The following is a 23103-nucleotide window of genomic DNA, read 5'->3' as shown; positions in this document are numbered from 1 at the left end:
GTGATGATTATTCGTACAATTGAATAAGATAATATATGTACAAAAATCATTTCAGATGTGACATGTCGCATAAACATATATATGTTACTAAAATTCATCTCATTATCTATAACAAAAGTAAACATATAAATATAATTCTGAGAGGAACATGTTGCGAAACATGTCACGACATGTATCAAGATATGACTTAAACAAAACTTAAATAAAGCATTGAAACATATTAAAAACAAAATGTGAACATATAAAAGGCACTACAATTTTCTCATCATTCATAGTTCATTTTTTTTGTCCCATATATATTATTTCTCTAAGGAGCGAGCCAATTAGTATCAATTTTACATCCACCGAGAGAGGCTATAAGTAAGGATTTCTACTCACCGTACAAGGCTATATCTTATCATGTTTTCTTTCTACTTCAAAATCAAAGCATAACAACGTTCTTTTCAAAATCTCGAAGCATAACGAATGAATAAAAGATAATGAATGAAACATATACAAATCAAAGGACATGAACCAAATGGTGTACGATCAATACTTAAAGCAGAAATATGGTGAATTAAAACATGAATAAGCCCAGACAATGATTTTGACGCTTTCTCATAGTAGTGCTTAGAAAGGGGGCGAAAAGAGTAAAATAGAAAAAATACTTAATGATTTCCGTTGAGTTGAAATAAATATGGCTTAAAGAAACAAAAACACACTTACGAAAAATAGATATATTACCAAAGCCTACCTATGAAGAACAAGTGTGCCAAACTTTATATATAACAAAAGATCACTTACTTTGAATTTTCAGATTTGCATGTGCACAAAATTTAGTCAACTTGTAGAAGCGTCGGCGACATATCGAACCATCTATTCAAAATTTTGTCAACATGTTCAATAGGAAGTGAACTAAATTATGAATAGTACGATCGGCTTTGGAGGTCATTTGAGTCAATGTATGGACAACAAACATTGTCTAACAAAAATGGATGGTATGAACGCAAAAAAGACTGTTTTTATAATTGGGGCTACTAACAGACCTGACATAATCGATCCAGCAATTTTACGTCCTGGTCGTCTGGATCAGTTAATATACATCCCTTTGCCTGATGAAGAGTCACGCCATAAGATATTCAAAGCATGCCTCAGAAAATCACCGCTTTCCAAAGATGTTGATCTACGAGCACTTGCCAAGTATACTCAAGGATTTAGCGGGGCAGATATCACAGAAATATGTCAGCGGACTTGCAAGTATGCCATAAGAGAGAATATTGAAAAAGTATGTTCCTGTGCCCTGTTTTATTTTCACCTCTTTATTATGTACACGTGCTTAGTGATTAGGAGTTGGGTCTAAGGCCCAATCTTTGAGCCTATATACGTACGAGTCATGATCCTTCAATGAGACGTGCCCTTGAGAATAAGTGTACATGTCTTGGTACTCCTTAAGATCCAATGCAACACGTTTAAAACATGCCTTGAATACAAATATTTGTATCCTAGTTTCAGTCAATAAAGGTCAATAGTACTGTAAAGAATATATATTTATTGTTCAATTCGATAATACGCGCGTAGTGTTGGCACAGGCCCAAGCCGGTACCTGGAGACACCCATACTTCGATTTTCTGAATTCTTATTTACTGTCTTGAAGGTAGTAGATAATTCCTTTTCTATTGACCCTGTTAGAGAGTCTTCAACCTGCATCAATACTCCATGGAATTGTGCAGAGCTTCACACGAAGAAAGAGATGAAGAGAAAAATGTAAAAACTTTATTTCAGTAAAAATGAGTTCAATTGTACAAGATAGTGTCGGGCTTCCCTATTTATATGTAGGTTCATAACTACCTATCTCCAACTAATTGACAGCTGTCATAATACTTCATTTAACATCCCCCCTCAAGCTTGGAATAGATTAAGCATTCCAAGCTTGGAGATTAAAAAATGATGTTGGTCAGATGCCAATGCTTTGGTAAAGACATCAGCTGGTTGAACTTGTGTGGAGATGTGAGATATACGAATCACGTTATTCTTGATCTTTTCCCGAATGAAGTGACAATCAACTTCAATGTGCTTCGATCTTTCATGAAATATTGGGTTTGCAGCAAGATGAAGAGCAGATTGGTTGTCACAATAAAGAGGTGTAGCTTTGTTAAAGGAAACACCTAAGTCACCAAGAAGGCCTCGAAGCCAAATTATTTCGCATGCTGTCATGGCCATGGAACGATACTCCGCTTCAGCTGATGAACGGGAAACCGTGTGTTGCTTCTTTGTCTTCCAAGAAACAATAGAAGATCCAAGTTTGATGACATAGCCAGTAGTAGATTTGCGGCTCATAGGACAAGAAGCCCAATCCGAATCGCAATATGCAGATAATTGAAGATCATTCGTGGAGGATAGGAAAAGACAAAAACCAGGAGTCTTCTTTAAATAGCCAACAATGCGATAGGCTGCAATCAAATGAGACTTCTTCGGTGAGTGCATGAACTGACTAAGAACTTGCACAGCATAACAGATATCAGGTCTAGTGATGGTGAGGTAAATGAGGCGACCAATTAAGCGCTGATAACTCGATGGATTAGATAGTAGTGGGTCAGATTCAGAAGAAGATCCAGCAGAGTTTGTAGATTGATCAAACTCAAGTGTGGTGAGTTTGAGGTGTTGCTCCATAGGCGTGTCAAAAGGCTTGCATCCAACCATGCCTACCTCTGACAATAATTCCAAAGCATACTTGCGCTGATTTAAACAAATTCCAGCTTTAGAGCGAGCTACCTCAATACCCAAAAAGAATTTCAAAGGTCCAAGATCTTTGATGTCAAAGGTAGCATGGAGATGACCTTTAAGATCCTTGATGGCATCCTCATCATTTCCAGTAATGACTATGTCATCAACGTAAACCAGAAGTATAGTGATCAACCCCCCTTGCTGCTTAACGAAGAGCGAATTATCATGCATGGACTGACTAAAACCACCATGTATCAGTGCTTGAGAAAATTTTGAATTCCATTGCCTGGATGCTTGCTTTAGACCATAAAGCGATTTACGGAGTTTACAAGCAACATTCTCTCGTGTTTTGTCAAACCCTTGAGGAATGGACATGTATATTTCTTCGTCCAAATCACCTTGTAGAAACGCATTTGTCACATCCATTTGATGCAACTCCCCCTGTTTCGCTGCTGCCACGGTGAGAAGGCATCTAACAGTAACAATCTTTGCCACAGGAGAAAATGTATCCTCATAGTCAATTCCGTATTGTTGGGTGTAGCCTTTGGCAACAAGCCGCGCTTTAAAACGTTCAATGCTCCCATCGGATTTGTATTTAATTTTATAAACCCATCTACAACCAATCGGTTTTTTTCCAGGGGGCAGAGGAACTACTTCCCATGTATTGTTGGCCTCCAAGGCTGCAATCTCTTTAGCCATGGCTTCACGCCAATTCGGATCAGAAACAGCCTCATGGTAAGATTGTGGTTCAGTAAGAGTGGAGACAGAGGCCAAGAAAGATTGGTAAGATGGGGACAGCCTTTTGTAAGAGAGGTAGTCAAAGATGTTATGAGCTATGGAAGAGTGTGTGTTCGAGGAGATATTGGAGCAGACATAATCATTGCTCCAAAGAGGAGGTTTTCTGATTCGAGTGGACTGTCTTACAGGTGGAATATTAACTTGGGAAATTGAAGATGGTATGGAAACAGAAGGAGGATCAATAGTATTAGGAGAACTAGATGATGCAGGCAAAACCAAATCATCGTGATCAAAAAATAAAGGCTGGGAAACATTGCTAAGAGATGAAGGTGCAGCTGAAAAAGGGAAAATATCCTCATGGAAGATGACATCCCGAGACACAATGAATTGCTTGGTCGACATATCCAAGAGCTTGTATCCTTTTTGGTGAAGTGGATAGCCAAGAAATACACACGGCTTTGCACGAACATCAAATTTATCAATTGGTTTAAGGTTAGTAGCATAACAAAGACATCCAAATATTTTGAGATGCCCAAAAGAAGGAGTCTTTTTGAATAACATTTCAAAAGGGGTTCTATTACCTAGCAACGGAGTGGGAATTCGATTAATCAAATAAACAGCATGCAAAACACACTCACCCCAATAAGGATCGGGTATTGAAGCTTGAAACTTGATAGCACGAGCTATGTTGAGAATATGGCGATGTTTTCGCTCAACTAAGACATTTTGCTGGGGAGTATACGGGCAAGAGCTTTGATGAATGATTCCCAAGGATGTGAGAAAAGAGCTACAATCATTGTTAAAGAAGTCTAATGCATTATCAGTCCTAAGAATCTGAACTTGTTTGTTAAATTGTGTTGAAACAAAGGCCATGAAGCTCTTTAGAATCTGTAGTGTATCAGATTTAAATTGCATGAGGAAAACCCATGTGCACCTCGAGAAGTTATCGACCATGGTAAGGAAAAAACGTGCACCATTGTGAGTTGGTGTTCTATAAGGACCCCATATATCAACATGAAGTAATTGAAAGATACGATTAGAAGTTGATCTTTCATGAGTAGGAAAGGGATTTCTGGTTTGTTTTGCTAGTGGACAAATGGGACAGTGCATTTTAAAAAACTTGTTCTTGACAAAAGGTAAGTATTGCAAACGCGAGACAGACAAGTGACCAAATCTCTTATGCCATATATCAACATCTTCATTCTTACAAGCAGAAAGACTACAAGGATTTGATACAAAAGATGAACTACTACAAGAGCTAAGACAGGGCCTTATGGTTGAGTGATCAGCAGAGGCTACAGCGGCTGGAATTCGATCAAGATAGTATAATCCATGCTTTTGTTTACCAATCCCCATGATCTTCCCAGTTAAGAGGTCCTGAAATAAGCAAAAATTTGGATAGAAAACAACAAAGCACTGATGGTCTTTGGTGAACTGTGAGATGGATATAAGATTGAAGCTAAAATCAGGGACATGTAACACGTTTGGCAAGGTACAAGATGGTGAGATCTGAACAGAACCAGTAGAAAAGATGCTGATGGATTTACCATTTGGTAATCTGACAGAATCAGTAGATGAATCGCAATGCTTATGATTTTGCAGAACACTCGAAGTACCTGTAATGTGAGCATTCGCACCACTATCCAAAATCCATTCATTAGATTTCGCATTTGTCATTAAACTGGTAAAGTTACCTCTGTAGAAGCAGGAAAATGATCAAGCAACCGCAATAGTTGGAGATATTGATTATCAGTGAATGTATGAGCCATATTAGAACCTCCCTTGGAGCATTCATGAGAAACTCCACAAGCTGCAGTAGTAGGATCAGTGTGGTTCATGGATGCCCTGAAAGGTTTCTGCTGTGACACATGTCTAGATTTGTCGTTCTTATGTTGAGGAAATTTCTTGTATAACTTGTGGCCAGGAGGATAACCGATTAGCCGAAAACACTGATCCTTCGTGTGGCCAGGTATATTGCAATTCTCACATTTTATCGAATCATTTCCTTTATTCAATGAGGAGTAAAAGGCTGCCGTTGGCACATTAATAATTGATGAAGAGGAAAGAACATTCCTATGGGATTCCTCTTGGCTGAGAATGGAATAAGCTTGATTAACCGATGGTAAAGGATTCATCGTAAGGATTTGACTCCGAATGTGTCCATAGACCTCATTTAAGCCCATGAGAAATTGAAGAAGGTGTTGGTGTTGATCATGTTCAATATATGCTCTGGCAGTATCACAGCTGCACGATGGTAGAGTAACAAGTGAAGCTTGTTCATCCCATAGCTTCTTCAAATGCGAGAAATATACAGAAATGGTGGAAGAACTCTGTGAATGAAGTGCAATCTCCCGATGAAGAGTATAGATGCGCGATCCACAAATTTTATCAAATCTCTCCTTCAGATCTGCCCAAACACCAGCAGCCTCTGTACAATATATGATACCGCTGAAAATTTCCTTCGAAACGGAGCTCATGATCCAGGATAAAACGATAGCATTGCATCGTTCCCATTGATGCAATGTAGGATGATTATCTGCTGGTTTTCGAGTAGATCCAGTGATGAATCCAAGCTTATTTTTGGCACGCAATGCAAGCAACATAGCGCGACTCCATACACCGTAATTTTCAGTACCGATCAATGGATCAGACACTAGAGAAACTCCAGGAGTATCCGAAGGATGCAAATAAAGAGGATCATTGAAGCTAATGTTGAGAGGATTCGCCGCCATTAACGAAGACGATTAAACTTGCGGAAGCAACCAAAGCTCTGATACCATGTTAGAGAGTCTTCAACCTGCATCAATACTCCATGGAATTGTGCAGAGCTTCACACGAAGAAAGAGATGAAGAGAAAAATGTAAAAACTTTATTTCAGTAAAAATGAGTTCAATTGTACAAGATAGTGTCGGGCTTCCCTATTTATATGTAGGTTCATAACTACCTATCTCCAACTAATTGACAGCTGTCATAATGCTTCATTTAACAGACCCTTGAGCCGAAAATCGAAATTCTGACATTTAACTTCTGAACAGAGATTTTAGTGGAAGCTGCTAGTGCCTTTGAGTTATTACAATACTCTGTATTTTCTGCTCTTACTCCTTGCATAAAGTCGTCTCCACTCTGTAGTGTTTCCAGTAATGATTGTGTTCTTGGTGGAGTTGTATTGCAATTATGGATGTAAGATTATCGAGATTATTCCTTGTTTCAGGACATCGAAAAGGAGAAGAGGAGAAGAGATAATCCCGATTCCATGGATGAGGACGTTGAAGACGAAGTGTCTGAAATCAAGCCTGCACATTTTGAGGAGTCCATGAGATTTGCTCGTAGAAGTGTGAGTGATGCTGATATTCGCAAGTACCAGGCGTTTGCCCAGACTTTGCAGCAGTCTCGTGGATTTGGAACTGAATTCCAATTTCCAGAATCAGCAGCTGGTGTCACTGGATCTGACCCGTTTGCAGCCTCTGCTGGTGGAGTTGACGAAGATGACCTATATAGTTAATTCTCCACTGTTTAAGGTTTTATTTTTCGGCTTTTCTAAGTTTCTATTAAATGCAATTACCTCTAGACTAGGTAAATCTCCAGAAAAGGGTGATCAATGATTCATACTTTGAATTCCAGGATCTGTTTTAAACTTATTGATATTCTTTATTCTGATCAAATGAATTAGAGAACACGGGCTTTCTTTTCTATTAGGGCATCTCCAACCGGGACTTGAAAATAGCATTTCACGCTATTTTGCTGTCTTATGCCCTCCAACCAGGACGCTATTTCCAACCGGGACTTGAAAATAGCATTTCACGCTATTTTGCTGTCCTATGCCCTCCAACCGGGGCGCTATTTTGGAATCCAAAATAGCGCCCAGCGCCTCCTGCGTCAAATTTGACGCAGGGTGTTGTATTTTTTTTTTAGAATTTTTTATTTACTTTTTTATTATTTTTAAATTATGATTAATTTAATAAATAATATATTTAATAATATATGAATTCTTTAATATATTTTAAATGATTTAAAAGCATTTAATTAATATATTAAATAAAAAAATATTTTGTTAGTATTAATAATTGAAATTTATTTGATTAACATATTAATCTATAAATTGAAAGGTTAATGTAAATCATTACTGTAAATAACATAATCGAATACACAAATTTATTGAATAATATTTAAACATTCAAACACACGATTAAAATAAAAAAACGAAATCAAATACATTTAATTTAAGTGCAAGGATAATAAAAGAGAATCAAACTAAATTAAATAAAAGAGAATCAAACTAAATTATCAATAATCTGGAAAATCAGGTCCTGATCCAGATCCAGATCCTCCAAAATCACCAAAATATTTTCCAAATGTGTTGCCTTCACGTTGACGACGTTCTTCCTCTCTTTTCTGCATAATTCTTGCTCTTTCATTTTGAACCATTTGACGCATTTCTGGATCACCAATTGTGGTCAGATCCATGTACAAAATTTTATTCTCCTCTTGAAATGCAGCCAATGCTATTTGTTGTTGACAAATTTCTAGCTTTTTTTGTTCATTTTGCAACATTAACAGCTTAATATCATAATTTTGTTGCATATCGGTAGCTCCCTTTTGTAGTACATTGATAAGATCGCGATGACCTTCCTTCATCGTAGAAATTAAATCTGATACATTTTCTTCTCTTTTTTTCTTTAATTTGGATTTTTTCACTCCAAGTGGTCGATGAGATGGAGTTCCACATGCATTTTCATCACTACTTAAATTAATTGAAAATGAATTTATTCCTTGAGAACCTGACATTGGAGATTCCGGTTCTTGATTATCTGATTGTGACGAATCCAAATTTGTGACATGTTGTTTTGATAGTGGTATCGGTGCACTGTCGTTGGCCGAAAATTTCTCCAAATCTTTCATGATAGGCCACACATGATCAAATTTGAATCATCGACTGAAATTTTTATCTTACATCATTAAATCTTTTGCTCGGTTCAACTGCACAAAAATATCCAACCCGTATAAAAATAAAGTTAGCGTATCCAGAATATTTTAAAACTAAAGACTTACAATATCTTCCTCGGATGCGCCACTCGACTTCAGCTTTTCAATTATGCTTACACAGCCACATAATTTTCTAACAGCACGGAGGATAACTTGCATATGACATTGCATTGATCTTCTATTGCGTTCTTGCATGTTATTCGATCTGCTGCCATTGAAAGCTTCTTCAATACGAATCCAAAATCGATCTTTGGATTGGTTTATACCGATGATAGGATTTTGCGAGACGTCAAGATAAACATGACATAATAGCTTATCTTCTTCGATAGAGTAGTTAGATGTTCGGCTACTGGAGTCCATTGATTTTCCTTGAAGAAATATATTATTTGGAGTATGATTTGTAATGTTTAATAATTCATTCAAACAATCAGGAGTATATTTATAGTATAAATTTCACCTACCATTTCAAATGCACCTACGGGTCCAAATGCACCTACAGATTCACCTACCGTTCCAAATGCACCTAACCTTCCAAATTCACCTACCGTTCCAAATGCACCTACCATTCCAAATTCAACTACCGTTCCAAATCCACCTACCCTTCCAAATCCAACTACCGTTCCAAATTCAGCAACCATTCTAAATTTATCTACCGTTCCAAATGCACCTAACCTTCCAAATTCACCTATTGTTCCAAATGCACATATCATCCCAAATTCATCTACCGTTCCAAATACACATAACCTTCCAAATTCACCTACCGTTCCAAATCCATCTATCGTTCCAAATGCACCTAACGTTCCAAATGCACCTACCATTCCAAATCTACCATTATATAATGTGGATTGTATTATCCTACTAACACATAAATCTTGCATTCTTCATATCACAAAAATGAATCCGACTTTTCAATTTGATGCAATATCATTTAGATCATATTCATTGTCAGATAATGAAGATGATATTCAATTCTTCGAAAATCTCCAAAACAGAAGCAATGCAATACTGACAACTATATCTCGAGAACAAAATTTGGTTGCTTCCTACATCATCCAACAAGAAGAAGAAGTCACACATGGAGGTTCAATTCCGGGTCACATATTCATTCGACGCGACCGTGAAATTGTTGATCGTAAGTTGTTTAACGACTATTTTGCTGAAAATCGAGTATATAATGAAGCAATTTTCCATAGACGATTTCGAATGTCTCGGAATCTTTTCCTTCGGATAGTAGATAGTATACAGAATCACGATGTTTATTTCATACAACGAAGTGATAGTTTGGGACGGCTCGGGCTGTCGACTAATCAAAAAGCAACTGCTGCATTAAGAATGCTAGCATATGCCTTACCTGCGGATGCTACTGATGAATACATACAAATAGGAGAATCGACTGCAATTCAGTGTATGCAACGCTTTTGTCGAGCTATAGTGGAAGTTTTTGATGAGCAGTACTTGAGATCACCTACGACCAATGATGTTGCTAGACTACTCTATATTGGCAAACAACGATGTTTTTCTGGAATGTTGGGAAGTCTCGACTGTATGCATTGGAGGTGGAAAAATTGCCCCACAGCTTGGGCGGGACAATATGCAGGTCGTAGTGGTTCTCCAACAATCATTTTAGAAGCGGTGGCTGATTATGATCTTTGGATATGACATGCATATTTTGGTATGCCCGGAACCAATAATGATATAAATGTTTTAGAGTCGTCCAGTCTATTTTCCAATCTTGCACAAGGAATTGCTCCTCCAGCTCATTACAATATTGGAAGCAAAGAATATGATACTGAATATTATCTAGCTGATAGTATTTATCCGAAATGGTCAACTATTGTGCAGACTATCCATGATCCGCGTGGTCCAAAGAAGCAGTATTTTTGCGATGAAACAAGAGTCATGCAGGAAAGATGTGGAGCGTGCATTTGGCGTTCTTCAATCACGATTTACAATTGTGACATCTCCCGCCCGTGGTTGGAAGAAAAATCATTTGCATGATATAATGAAAGCATGCATTATAATGCACAATATGATAATCGAAGATGAACGTGATCTTAGTGCACCAATTCAAGATGCGAGAGAAGCACCGACTCCAGTGGTAGAAATTGTTGTCAATGAACATATCAGATTTCAAGAATTTCTCGCTCGATATAAAAAAAATAAAAGACAAAGACGCCCACTTTGCATTGCGAAATGCTTTGATTAATCATTTATGAGATGAATATGGTCATTCAAATATTTGAAATTGTATTTGTATTGTATTTTTTAATTTAATGTCATGTATTTGTACTATGTTTTTTTAATTCAATGTCATGTATTATTATATTTTATCAATTTAAATAATTTATGTTTCAATTCGTATAATATTAAACAATTAAATAAATTTTTAATAATTATTAAACAATTTAAATAAATATTAAACAATAATTATTAAACAATTTAAATTAAACAATTTAAATAAATATTAAACGATACTTATAATTATATTAATAAAATTAGAAATATATATTTAATAATTAATAAGAAATAATTTAAATATATTTTTAAAAAGGAATATTCTGAGAATATTCTTTTTAGAGTAAGATTTGAAGTAGATGGGTTGGAGATGAATATAATATTTGGTGCAGAAATTGCACTATTTTAAAATAGAATTGCTTTAAAATAGAATTTTGGGTTGGAGATTGTCTTGGTCTTTTTCTCCATGCCATGATCTGTTTCTCATTAAAACACTAAAAACAGCTCATGGAGTTTTCGAGTGGGAGTTAAATACATCAGTATAATGCTCAATCATTGGCTGTCAACATGTTGATTATATGAAAAACTAATAAATAAATTAGAGGATACCAAATTTTTTTCCCCAAAATTGTCCTTGTATTATATAGATATGAGAATTTGTTTTTATGCATATATTAGTAATTCCAAGCATTCCTCGTCAAATTTTTCCATATTTTTGTCAACGACTATTATAGAAATGATAAATAACTTTAATTTATTTAAATATTATTTTCGATGTAAAAAATCATAATTAAACTAATTATTTGAAAAATAAAAATACATTATTTATATGTAAACTACATATATTATACGCGATTGTGTGTGTAGTACTGTTAGTTTCTAAAAAATATATATTTTATACCTCAAATATATTGTAATCTTTTTTATATATATCAATAATGTACGGATTCACCTATGTAATGAAGCTCGACATAAGTTCTTTATATGAGAAATCTCTGAGGGAGTTTGCACTTAAGATTGACAAAAACTTGTGTGAGACGGTCTCACGGGTCGTATTTTGTGAAACAGATATCTTATTTGGATCATCCATGAAAAAGTATTACTTTTTATGCTAAGAGTATTACTTTTTATTGTGAATATTGGTAGGGTTGACCAGTCTCACAGATAAAGATTCGTGAGATCGTCTCACAAAAGACCTACTCCTTAAGATTTTATGCATATTTTAGTAATTTTAAGCATTTTTCATCAATTTTTTTTCCATATTTTATCAAAATAGACATGATAAATAACTTCAATTTATTTAAATATTATTTTAAATGTAAAAAATCACATTTCAACTAATTATTTGAAAAATAAAAATATAGTATTTATATAAAAATATAATACTAAATATATTATTTTATTTTATTTTATACACACACATAGCGTGTAATCATTTCTAATCAATTTTTTTTTTCATATTTTATCAACTAACTATTATAAACATGATAAATAACTTAAATTTATTTAAATATTATTTTAGATAATATAAAATCATAATTAAACTAATTATTTGAAAAAAAATTATTTATATGTAACATATAATATTAATAAATAAGTAATGCTAGTATCTAACAATATATATTTTATACCTAAAATATATTGTCATCTTTTTTTTATATTAAATAATTTTTTATTATGATGAGTTTGGGACTCCTTAATATATGTATATGTAAAGAATGTTGCCTTAAGAGGTGCTACATTAATATCACTATTAAGTACGCAACATTTTGTATTATGCACACAATATCTTTGAAGATGTGTTTAACAAATTAAACTGTCTGAAATTATTAAACTTGGCTTTCCTCGGAATTTCTCACGGATCGTCCTCTTCCTCGTTCCAACACACTGTTCTCCGCGAATTTGAGGCTTCCTCGATGCAAACCCTTGCTTATTTCCTCTTCGTTCCACTCAGAAGAATAGTAACTCTCTTCGGTATACTTGCCATTTTTAGAAGCTGGGAGAAACATACTCCCCCATTGTGGAAAATGAACGAACGCCACAGGAATAGTAAATATCACAGCCATTATACCCATATACGTCAGTCCATTTGCTGTGGAGAATCTTGTGCTGGAAAAAAATATCAACTGCGTCAATCCGCCACCAAAGTTTCCTCCGGCACCTGTGAGGCCAGATATTATGCCTAAAGATCTTCTTGAAACGAAAGGGATGATGCCGTATGCTGCTCCACATGCAGCTTGGGCTCCGATGGAGAAGAGAACCATGGAAATGATGGCTATGTGTAGAGAATCCGCAAACCCAAGCCAAATGCAACACACACCTCCTAGTGTTTGGACTATCCATAGGATCCACAATCTTCCTCGCATACCAAATCTTTGGGCGGCTAAGTCGGAGGCGTATCCACCTAGGGGTCGTGCGGCGAAGTTGGCCATACCAAAGGTGGCGGCTATGATTCCGGCAGTGTTAAGATTCAGATTGAACCTAGAGATCAAATGAAAAGTATTCTAGTTGGTGGTCGGGTTAAATAGTTATTTTGATGATTGATCGAGTAACCAAAATTAATGAGAATTGTTCTTATAATATGCTAAATTAACTTTAATGATTATGCCTAATGTCACAGATTTAATTTTACAATATTAGGGACTTAAAACTATTACATATATAATACCTATATTAGGAGTTGCTAAATTTCGAAGACAAAAATATGCTCCCATAACATATGTTGCGTAGATATACATGCTACCACATTTATGAAAGTTGAACTAGATCTCCTTTCAATCAAGTACCTATACATCCTTGTAGACTTCAATTTTCTAAAAAAATTTAATTACATTTAGCGATTAATTAAAGACGTATTAATTTGTTAGTATTAAAAATACGTACCCATATGGTAAGAGTTTAATTTTTTTGAAAAAAGACTAAATTTGGATAAATTTAAATTGAATAATTGCTTTTTTTTTAACGTGACTTACATCATTATTTTTAATAAGCATGTAAATTGTCATTTTAAAATGGAAGAAATGGATAAAAGTGTCAAATCGATCAGCTAGTTCTGTAACTCTCTGTAACTCTACCACAAGTTGGCAGTTTCATTAATGAATAACTAAAAAAAAACCCCCAAAAAATAAAAATTCCAAAATAAAGTGGAGAACAGGCAAACCTGTCATAGAAATATTCCGCAATGATATTGTTTATGCATAGTTCAACTCCCATAGAAAATCCATAAATGATGAAAAAGACCCACGTCCTATAATTTTTCACAGCATTCTTGAATACCTGCATAAATTAACCAAGATAATTTCGATCCAGTCAAAAACATAATCTAATAATATGATACATGGGACATTATAATTTCGTGCATAATTCGTCTCATTTTCATATAAATTGATAGTTGTAGTGAGCTCGTTGATGTTGTCCATCTGAACTAATTTCTTTATTCATCCTCAAATGGCTAAATTAATATACCAATTGTTGAGTGTGAGTACAGTTTATATAAACGCACACAAAAACTCTCATGAGATCGTATACAAATCAATTTTGTGAGACAAATATCTAATCCGACCCGTTCCATGAAAAAATAATATTTTTATGTCAAAAACATTATTTTTTTTGTAGATATAGATCGAGTCAACCCGTCTCACGAATAACAAGAGATTTANTATATGTTTCATTACGACTAATAGATAAGTATCATTTCAACGATGAGCAAAGAAGTGAACATCATATCAAAATTGTGTGTGTAAATATATTCAAGATATCATGAAGTAGCTAGATTGATTACTATACCTTAGAAAACTTGTCTTTATGCACATCACCTCTCTTCTGAAGGGTGCCAAGATTCCCATCGGGCAAGTCTTGTCCTAGAGACAAAACCGTAAGTCCAATGATAATATGCAGCCATCCAGGTATAAAAAAAGCAATTCTCCACGCAGTAAAGTGAGTGGCTCCTATAATCTTAATCAGATGATAAAGATTAGGCATCAGCAATTGAGTCACACCTCCACCCATGTCCCCCCACCCCGCCGCCACGCCATTAACCAGCCCGATTATGGAACTAGTGAACATGACGCTGGTCCAATACTGGCACGAAACGAACGTCGCAAGAGAGAAACCGATCATGAATCTGACAACCATGTACCCCTGAGCGGAAGATACATAGGCCATCGAGAAAACCACCGGCGCTGTTAACAAGTTTAGGAACGCGCATCCATATCGTGGCCCAATTAGGTCGCAGATTACTCCCATTACCAGACGGGAGAAGATGCTGCCTGACACGGAGACAACACCGGCATTTCCTATGTCGGAGCGGGTGAGGTCAAGGTTGTCCCGAATGACAGGGACTAAGGGTGCGGCAGCGAAAGTTGAAATAAAGCAGGTGAAGAAGGAGATCCAGGCTAAGTGGAAGGATCTCATGTGTGGCTGTGCAAAGGAATAGATCTTTAAGGTTATTGCTTTGTGCTCGGAATCCACAGGTAAAGAAAATTTTGGTGTTGAAACTGAACTAAGTGCGGATAGTTTTTCGTCTGTTGCTCCATGCAAAGGAGTAGTACTACTTGATATTTTGGTATTTTCATCACTATTACCCATTTTTTTATTGCTTCTTCAAAATGAAATTTACCAGTTTAATCAGAAAGGACGAAGATTAACTGAAAATATTAAACTTTTGTGGCTTAAGCGGCTGGAGATTGTATGGTATTTATAGCGGTAACTACTTGTCTAAATGTTGATTACCTGATGCATGATAAGGTATTAGTTAAAGAGAAATTTAAAAATGAGATACGTTCTAGAAATATTTATATTAAATTTCGTGCCATGCATTTTGGGTCAATTTCGTCGGAACAGCAGCCTTCTAGGGTTAGGCAAAGAGGGAATGATAAATAAACTAAAAAAGTTTTTAATTATACATATATAAACAATCCTAATAATCCTACTTTTATTTTTAATCAAATAATTAAACCAATAATAAGCCTTTTCTAGGTGAGACGAGTCAACTCTATCTATATATAAAAAATAATACTTTTTAATGAATTGATCAGACCGTTTGTAACATAAAAAAAATAAACTTCAATGTATATATATATATATATTTTGGCAAACTAAAATTAATATTAAGACCTCATGTATAGGGCAAATTCCAATCCTGGCTTAGAATGTAACAGCGAGCCAGACAAGAAGCTAGTTACGAAGGTTTAACACATGTTATGATGACATATATCAAATAATTGATCTTATATTAGGTTAAATTAAGCTTTTATCTTATAAATTTTGATCAAAATTTAATAACAACGTGTCAGATATTCCTCCACAACAGACATGCTCTATATGTATATATATGTATTGTCATCAATTAATCGTTTCACGTTGAAAGCTTGAGGCTTGTAACAAAATTAATGAAATTATTGCTAAACTTATGACTCATATACACGAATTAAATGAGATTGATTGATTGACCAAGAATATATAACATTGAAGTCTGACTAACTGAAAATATAATTAATATGTTTCGTGAAATTTGTGATTTAATCCAGCCTACTCTATAAAAATATATAGCCAATTCCTAATTTTTTTTGACTCGCCCGCCTATATTTATATATATATTTGTTACATTTATACACATATGCGAGTTTTGCATCACGAATCTTGATTTAAATCAAACAATATAAGAGGTAACAAATTCCTTTAACTCAAACATGTTCAATCTGAAATTAAATATATAATTTTTTGGAAAAAAAAATATAAGTACTTGTTGGGTTGTGAAAATTTTAATAATATTGATTTTGATAATAACAAAACTTGTTATTATGTTGTTAACATATTTCATCATGTGTATATAATTGATAATCGACATATTATTTTTATTTATGAATTTTACGTAAATTGTTGCATCCAATTTAATTTTTGGTCGCTTGACTCCAGACTAATTAGCCTCACCATCTCTTGCATTATCAATTACGTTTCTATATGTATAAATTCGACACAACTAATATAATACTTTTCACACACACACACACACACACACACACACACACACACACACACACACACACACACACACACACACATATATATTATTAAAATTATAAATGTGACGAAGCACATTTTTAGGCGGCAAACAAATAAATTGACTGTGATATTTGTTTTTATTTCAAATTTCAATATTAGCGTGTATTAGCGTATAACCATCCAATATTTCTTATGCGACTTTAAAAATTGACGTGTTGCCTAAAATTTAATTGTGGTTAAGTTAATAGAATTTCAGAAAAAAAAATCTATTTTCATATTTAGATTTGGTATGAAATTATTATTGAAGTTTAATTATTTAATTAGAGAAAAATATAATTTAGTCCTTATTCTTTATTATGAATAATTTTTCTTCCCTAAATAATTCAACGGTAAATTGCTCATAAATACCTAAAATCAAACTCAAATGTGCTTCCACTCCCTATGTCAGTATTAATATGTTTCAGCTCCCTAACATATTTCATTATGTGTTTAAGATCTCTACTTGGTAACAAGTTACAATGATGCCCTCATTATTTTTCTAAAACCCTAAAATACCCTTATATGGGCATGTGTAAAAAATGAAAATCATTCCCCAGAAACTCAAATGGATCGGCTCTCATTATCCTCAACCTTTAAACACTCGTCTTTTCCTATTGCCGATGAAAATCTTAGGAAAAAATTGTGGCCAAATTCTTTCAACGACTAAACAAGATTAAACTTTACACCCAATTTTTCTTCGTTGTCTGCAATCTCTCGTAACTTTTGTCCTTTAATTTTCTGTGTAATGGAATTTGCTGGAGTTGGGTCATCATCGAATCTTGCGTTTCTTGGTACCTGCAAGTTCAATAACCAACTCTTTGTGATTTCGATTTTCAGTGGGTGTAGTTTGTTTGATATTTTTGCTAGTCTTGGGAAAAAAAACGAGGAGATTAATCCTCAATCTATTATCCTGCAATACCTAGCTCCCCAACATAAGATGTATGTGACGTTGAACGAAGATGATGATGTGCTTAATATGATCCATCTTCATATGTGTATGAAAGCTTACAGTGATTGAACTGTTGGCAGAGAAAAAAGAACAGATTAGAGGTGGAAAATCTGTGGAGAGGTAGTATCGTTATTTAGTTCTATTTTGTATGTTGTGTTATTTTGGTATGTTTTTTGTGTTCATATTACACTTTTTTTTAGTGATAATCCTGAAAGTTAAGAATACAGTGGTTTTGTGTTGTGTATTTGTTAGACTAATTCAAGCAGTAGTCTATTTTTTGTCATTATTTCCGTTTGAGTGAGTAAACTGATGACAAAATTTTCAGTATCTATTGTAGTACTAATGTTTTCAATTAGAGAACTTAGTTTTTACCTATTTATTACTGAATATATGGTTTTGATATTGGTAAGGGTTGAGGAAGATGACACACATTCCAGTAGTGATAACGAGCTCGAAGATGCTCCCGTACAAAATTCCATTGACGCTTGGTTTCATTGCATCCGAGGCGAGGGGCAATATTCAAGGATGCTGCAAAATTGATTGACAATGGAATCATTACTATTGTTGGAATATAATATTGTCATACTTACCATTACTTTAGCAGTCCCAACTGCAAAAAGATCGCGAAGCGAATTGAAAAGTAGGAATTTCCCTTCAGATGATTTGAAAACTAGCAAATACCAATGAAATCTGTCATTAATTGGAAAAATGATATACTTGCATCTTCTAAAAAGTTCTTCGTTTAGTTCATGCAACTTCTCTCACGTCGCGGATGTCAGCCTACCAATGAAATTTTCATACTCTGTCTTGCTTATACGTCTCCTTTTACCGTATCATACCAAATCTTCAAGCATTTCCTTCTACAAATTCACAAAAAAATATACTCATACTCCATAATCCAATAAGTTGAACAAGAATTCAATTTGAATCGCACCTGTACCAACGTGTCCATACAGTAAGTCTCAAATCCATAATCCATACTTTTTTTTGGCATTATTCTCATGTACACGTTTATCATAATGCCACTGACAAGCTCACCAAACAAGAAGTCACAAAACAAAGGTCCAGTTAAACAAATGTCCTCATCCATCCAATTTGTAACAGTACATGAATAGAATACAAAATTCATTACAAACATTGAGAAAAAAATATTATGAAAAAAAATAAAATTTCAAAGATATATATACTCCAATTATTCCCTATTCAGAAATTTTGTCAACAACTTCCTCTGTTCTACAGAAATTTCTTCACTCCCACAAAAATCGCTTCTACCTTTGAATTTCAACATGCAAGTCTTCAGAGGACTACTTCCCTCGTCAACATCTTAGACAGAATTTTCCTATGTCGCAATATATTTTTAATATAAGATGCAAAAAAGATTAGCAGTGTTATAAATAAGAAAATTGACATATTATTGAGATAAAAGTAACAATTCTGGGATTAAATTGTGCACCATTGATCGGCAAACCTGTTTTTTGGAACGCCTCTTCCGTTTTGGTGTAGAGCTGGGTGGAGTCACAAAACTCGTGAGTTTTTTCTTTTTCACACGATCACCCCTAGTCCTGACGGTATCTACAATTGAAGATTGAAAAAAGGTGATCTTCGGCACTTCTGAAGTACCAATGCCACTGCCGGCATCATTCTCATCATCGTCATCTATTCCACTCCCGCTATTTCGACCAAACACATAATTGTTTTCATCAAATGAAGCGGTTGCAAATTCATGGCCTAATACTTTGTTGTTTTCTATCTCAAAATCAACATCAACATTATGCACCATCAAATTTGCATTAGATCCAATTGTAATATTACCAGCTGAAGGATTTCCAGAATCAGTTCTTTTCACTTCGTTATTCTCTTTATTACATGAATAATTCCTAGAATTAGCTGCCCTCGGTTCATGGTTTTCTTTATGCAAATCAGCAACAACATTCTTCAACATTACGTCAACAACATCATCAAAATTATCAACTACATTTTTTACAGACTCAGCATCCCATTCTTTATCAATCTGCCTAGCCTCATCCCACTTTTCCTCAATAATCTCATCCAATTCTTTATCACTCTGCTCAACATCCTCCAACTTTAAATAAAAAATCTCATCATTCTTCTTAGAAACCAATGATCTTCTGGTTACATGTAAAATACTTTCTCGCTCTAATTCAACACATTTCTTTTTCAACATTTTCAGTTCATCCTTTTGTTTTTTTAAAAATTTTACAAATTTTCTCACTCGAGATCTACCATTTTCCAGCTTAATTGCATGGTTTATGTCCAACAACTCCCTCTCCTCAGAAAATGGTGAAATTGGTAGAACCTGTTCACCAGTACAAAAAAAAAAAAAAATTCTGTCAGTTCATCCATCCATTATATTTACAAAACGAGATTACTTAAAATGAACTCGGATGAAATAAGACCAACTTGGGTTGAATCTATGAAATTCAAGAGTGATTCAGCTTAAACAAACTTCAATGGAATCTTGCTTTCCACCCATCGAAACAACCGAGGGAAAACATGTAAACCGGTGCACACTCATAATACTGGAACCCTCTCATATACCCATGCCTAAAACAAATAAGAAAATCTGAAAATTATTGAGAACAAAATTTTTTTAATAAAAACAAAACACAATACTAACCATTAAACCAACAGTGCTTCCGTCTAAATAAGTTTTACTTCCGACGTCACGTAAACCTCGGCACAAAAATCGGAAGGTAGCATCTCCCCAAGCATACTTGAAAAAAGTCGAAAGGTCATCGAGATAAGGGAAAATAAAACCAGGGGTTGAATAATTACAAGTTGGGAATATTATGCAGTTGAAAACAAACAAGATAAAAAACGAACAAAATCATCGACTTCACTGTTATCATCACTGGCAGCAAGCGAAATTAGTTTTTTAAAAATATCTGCACGTTTGGCATTAGTCACTTTTCCTTCAAATTGACGAGACAAAAAATTGGAATCCACTTTCAAGTCCAAATCAACATGTTGTCCAACATGACGCAGCCCGAGAATAACAGAGAAATCCGTTGAACTAAAATGTATTGAGATATCTTCACCAACAACTAACGAGCACGAATCAAACTGAAATCTACTGAGAACATAATCAATTCTCGAACTACTTATCGCAAGGACAAGGATATCAATCCATTTCGCAAACGGTGTATCTTTTATCCGACCAATTTGTTGCTCACCTAATACATGCTTCAGTTTTCTCATAACGGATTTAAAGAAATGAGGGGAACAACGTGAAAGTAGCTTTGAACATAATTCACTTTCCTCTTTCTGCTCATTACCTGATTCAACAAAGTTCGTCTCAACAGCAAACTCTACATTAGAAAATGAGAAAAAGATAAGAATTCTATCTCTGATGTATATAAAATGTTCCTAATCAATGGGAAAAAATTTCGAGCACTCACTGTCCGAACAAGAAAAAATTTACGAAACAAAATAGCAACATCATAACAAGAGGGTTCAATTTAAAAATTACAAAAATATACAAACCTGATTTCCGCGTTCTCTGATTTTTCTCTTTCACAACTTTCTTCACTATCTTTTTTTGTGGTGATTTACTCGCCCTTCTCTCTTTTGGTTCTATACTCTTCTTCGGATTCTTGTACTCAAGTTTTTACCCATTTTGTCTCTCTGTTGTTCGATTTCTCTGCCAAGCTTTCCTCCGATTCACAGTGGCATGAAGTAGATAGAGTTTGGGAGACGTTGGGAATTATGAGGAGTAATGTCGAGAAGATATTTCACAAATACAAGAGGGAACCATAAAAATAAAAACAAATACAAGAGGGTGTTTAAGGGTTTTCGAAAAATAACAAGGGCAACAACGTAACTTCATGCGATTTAGGGACCTTAAACATATATTAAAATGGGTCAGAGAGTTAAAACTGATTTTTTCTGATATGGGGACTGGAAACACATTTTAGTTTACTTTTGGGGATTTTTGAGAAGTTTGCCCATAATTCAACATGACACTTGATAAAATTCTCATGTTAACGTGGATTCAAAAATTTTATTGTTATGATTAAAATTTAGTTCTCTTCGAGAAGCTTTATGTGGATAAAGTTCGATATTAATTTGCGTTTCTGCACCACAGAAATTTTTTTGAAATGATATAATCTGAATGATAATTATTTTTATATATTTTTCAGTGGTAAAGTTTACGACAATAATTAAAATATTATATATTATCCACCAAAAAATATTATTTAAATTTTTGCTCACCCAATATTGAAATTTTAACACCTCTGCAGAGTCATCACGAATTCATAACTTCATGTATAAGCAAAAAGGAATGGCACAATATTCAAAAACATTGGGACATCCAACATATAAGCCCTGTTAGAACTGTTCAATACACCAGAATTAGACATGAGAAGGTCTCGAATTCGGAGCCCTCTCGGATGTGCTATTCTCCGCAAACTTAAGACTGCTCGCATCCCCTTGTGTTTTTCTTAATTCGTCGCTCAATTCAGATATATTGTAATGCTCCTCAGTTCCTTATTGTTGTTTTTGTTGGATAAGCGTGAGTAGTGAATGAAAAGAAATGAGAGTTGTCCCACATTGAAAAATGAACCAAGTACAGTCTTCTTAATTTACTCTAAGTTTGAGCTAAATGTTTGGACCTTAAGGGGTAGCAGAATTTTTTGAAAGGAGAAGACGCTAATAGGCTGGGTCTCGGTGAAACATGCCTACGACCGGCTGGCCCAACCTGGTGTGGTGCGGTCTCTTGATCCTATTAATTTTTAGGAAAATAATTTTATTTTTGAAACAGTGCGTCCAATGTTTGTACCCTCCAGTCAGTGCATCCGAACTAGTGCGTCACGTGTGACTGTATTTTGGCGCGTCCCTTGACGCAGAATCGTGTGTCCCCTGGCTTGTGCGCGCGTCCCATGGCTTATCACAGAAGGGTGCGCCCTTTGTGTGATACCGGTAACTCACTCTATATATATATATATATATATCTATATATATATATATATATCCCTCTGCTGAGCATTCAGGACTTCTTCTTAGCATACATTTCGTTGCATTTTTTTTCCTCCAAAACTTGAAAGTTCAGGCATATACTTGTTCGCTGACATATAACACTTATAGTACTATATTTCTGGATCGGAGTTGTTGTATCTTGGTGACGATTGTCATTTCGTATAACACATACATACGGAAAAATTCGTGTTGCGGAAAAAGATTTTCCTTGCCTCAACTCAATCTCGTTGTACATCCAAGATTAAAACAGAAACACAAATAACAGTTTTTCGAAGCCAGCACTACAAGAAAAATGATTTTCCGCAGCACGTCATCAACGGCGTGCATTAAAAGCATGCTACGAATATTACTTTTAACGGTGTGCACTCATATGTGCGCTGTTGATATTATTGCACTTGACAGTATTAACGGCGTGCTTAAAATGCACGCCGCGGATAATAAAAGCACGCCGCAGA

The 23103-nt window shown here is 34.8% G+C and overlaps 4 protein-coding genes across 4 annotated transcripts; 2 read left to right on the top strand and 2 right to left on the bottom strand.

Moving 5' to 3' along the window:
• Nucleotides 1–957: 957 nt before the first annotated feature.
• LOC140957644 (cell division cycle protein 48 homolog) lies at nucleotides 958–7117 on the top strand. Its single transcript, XM_073414977.1, has 2 exons — nucleotides 958–1264; nucleotides 6653–7117. Exons 1-2 carry the CDS (start codon nucleotides 971–973, stop codon nucleotides 6941–6943), a joined length of 585 nt encoding a protein of 194 aa, XP_073271078.1. The 5' UTR covers nucleotides 958–970; the 3' UTR covers nucleotides 6944–7117.
• A 2201-nt stretch (nucleotides 7118–9318) lies between these two features.
• LOC140957193 (uncharacterized) lies at nucleotides 9319–10083 on the top strand. The gene has a single exon (XM_073414331.1). The coding sequence runs from the start codon at nucleotides 9319–9321 to the stop codon at nucleotides 10081–10083; it is 765 nt and encodes a 254-aa protein (XP_073270432.1).
• Nucleotides 10084–12393: 2310 nt separating this feature from the next.
• Nucleotides 12394–15385, bottom strand: LOC140957525 (high affinity nitrate transporter 2.6-like). The gene is made up of 3 exons (XM_073414834.1): nucleotides 14446–15385; nucleotides 13820–13935; nucleotides 12394–13140 (listed from the first exon to the last, which is right to left on the bottom strand). The coding sequence occupies exons 1-3, from the start codon at nucleotides 15244–15246 to the stop codon at nucleotides 12489–12491; spliced, it is 1569 nt and encodes a 522-aa protein (XP_073270935.1). The 5' UTR covers nucleotides 15247–15385; the 3' UTR covers nucleotides 12394–12488.
• A 3494-nt stretch (nucleotides 15386–18879) lies between these two features.
• LOC140956764 (uncharacterized) lies at nucleotides 18880–20071 on the bottom strand. Its single transcript, XM_073413626.1, has 2 exons — nucleotides 19104–20071; nucleotides 18880–18989 (listed from the first exon to the last, which is right to left on the bottom strand). The coding sequence occupies exons 1-2, from the start codon at nucleotides 19833–19835 to the stop codon at nucleotides 18975–18977; spliced, it is 747 nt and encodes a 248-aa protein (XP_073269727.1). The 5' UTR covers nucleotides 19836–20071; the 3' UTR covers nucleotides 18880–18974.
• Between the last annotated feature and the right edge of the window lie 3032 nt (nucleotides 20072–23103).

The sequence above is a fragment of the Primulina huaijiensis genome, chromosome 14 (assembly GCF_012295235.1).
Source record: "Primulina huaijiensis isolate GDHJ02 chromosome 14, ASM1229523v2, whole genome shotgun sequence".
NCBI lineage: Eukaryota > Viridiplantae > Streptophyta > Magnoliopsida > Lamiales > Gesneriaceae > Primulina > Primulina huaijiensis.
Note: the sequence above shows the minus strand (reverse complement) of the source record. Positions and strands in the feature narration are given on the sequence as shown.

Excerpts from the sequence above, each read along its gene's own strand:
- LOC140957193 (XM_073414331.1), top strand. The coding sequence starts at position 9,319 with ATGAATCCGACTTTTCAATTTGATGCAATATCATTTAGATCATATTCA.
- LOC140957525 (XM_073414834.1), bottom strand. The coding sequence starts at position 15,246 with ATGGGTAATAGTGATGAAAATACCAAAATATCAAGTAGTACTACTCCT. Across the intron at positions 13,936-14,445 it reads ATAAAGACAAGTTTTCTAAG|GTATTCAAGAATGCTGTGAA; the intron begins GTATAGTAATCA and ends TAATTTATGCAG. Across the intron at positions 13,141-13,819 it reads GCGGAATATTTCTATGACAG|GTTCAATCTGAATCTTAACA; the intron begins GTTTGCCTGTTC and ends TTTGATCTCTAG.
- LOC140956764 (XM_073413626.1), bottom strand. The coding sequence starts at position 19,835 with ATGTTGAAAAAGAAATGTGTTGAATTAGAGCGAGAAAGTATTTTACAT.
- LOC140957644 (XM_073414977.1), top strand. The coding sequence starts at position 971 with ATGGATGGTATGAACGCAAAAAAGACTGTTTTTATAATTGGGGCTACT. Across the intron at positions 1,265-6,652 it reads TAAGAGAGAATATTGAAAAA|GACATCGAAAAGGAGAAGAG; the intron begins GTATGTTCCTGT and ends TCCTTGTTTCAG.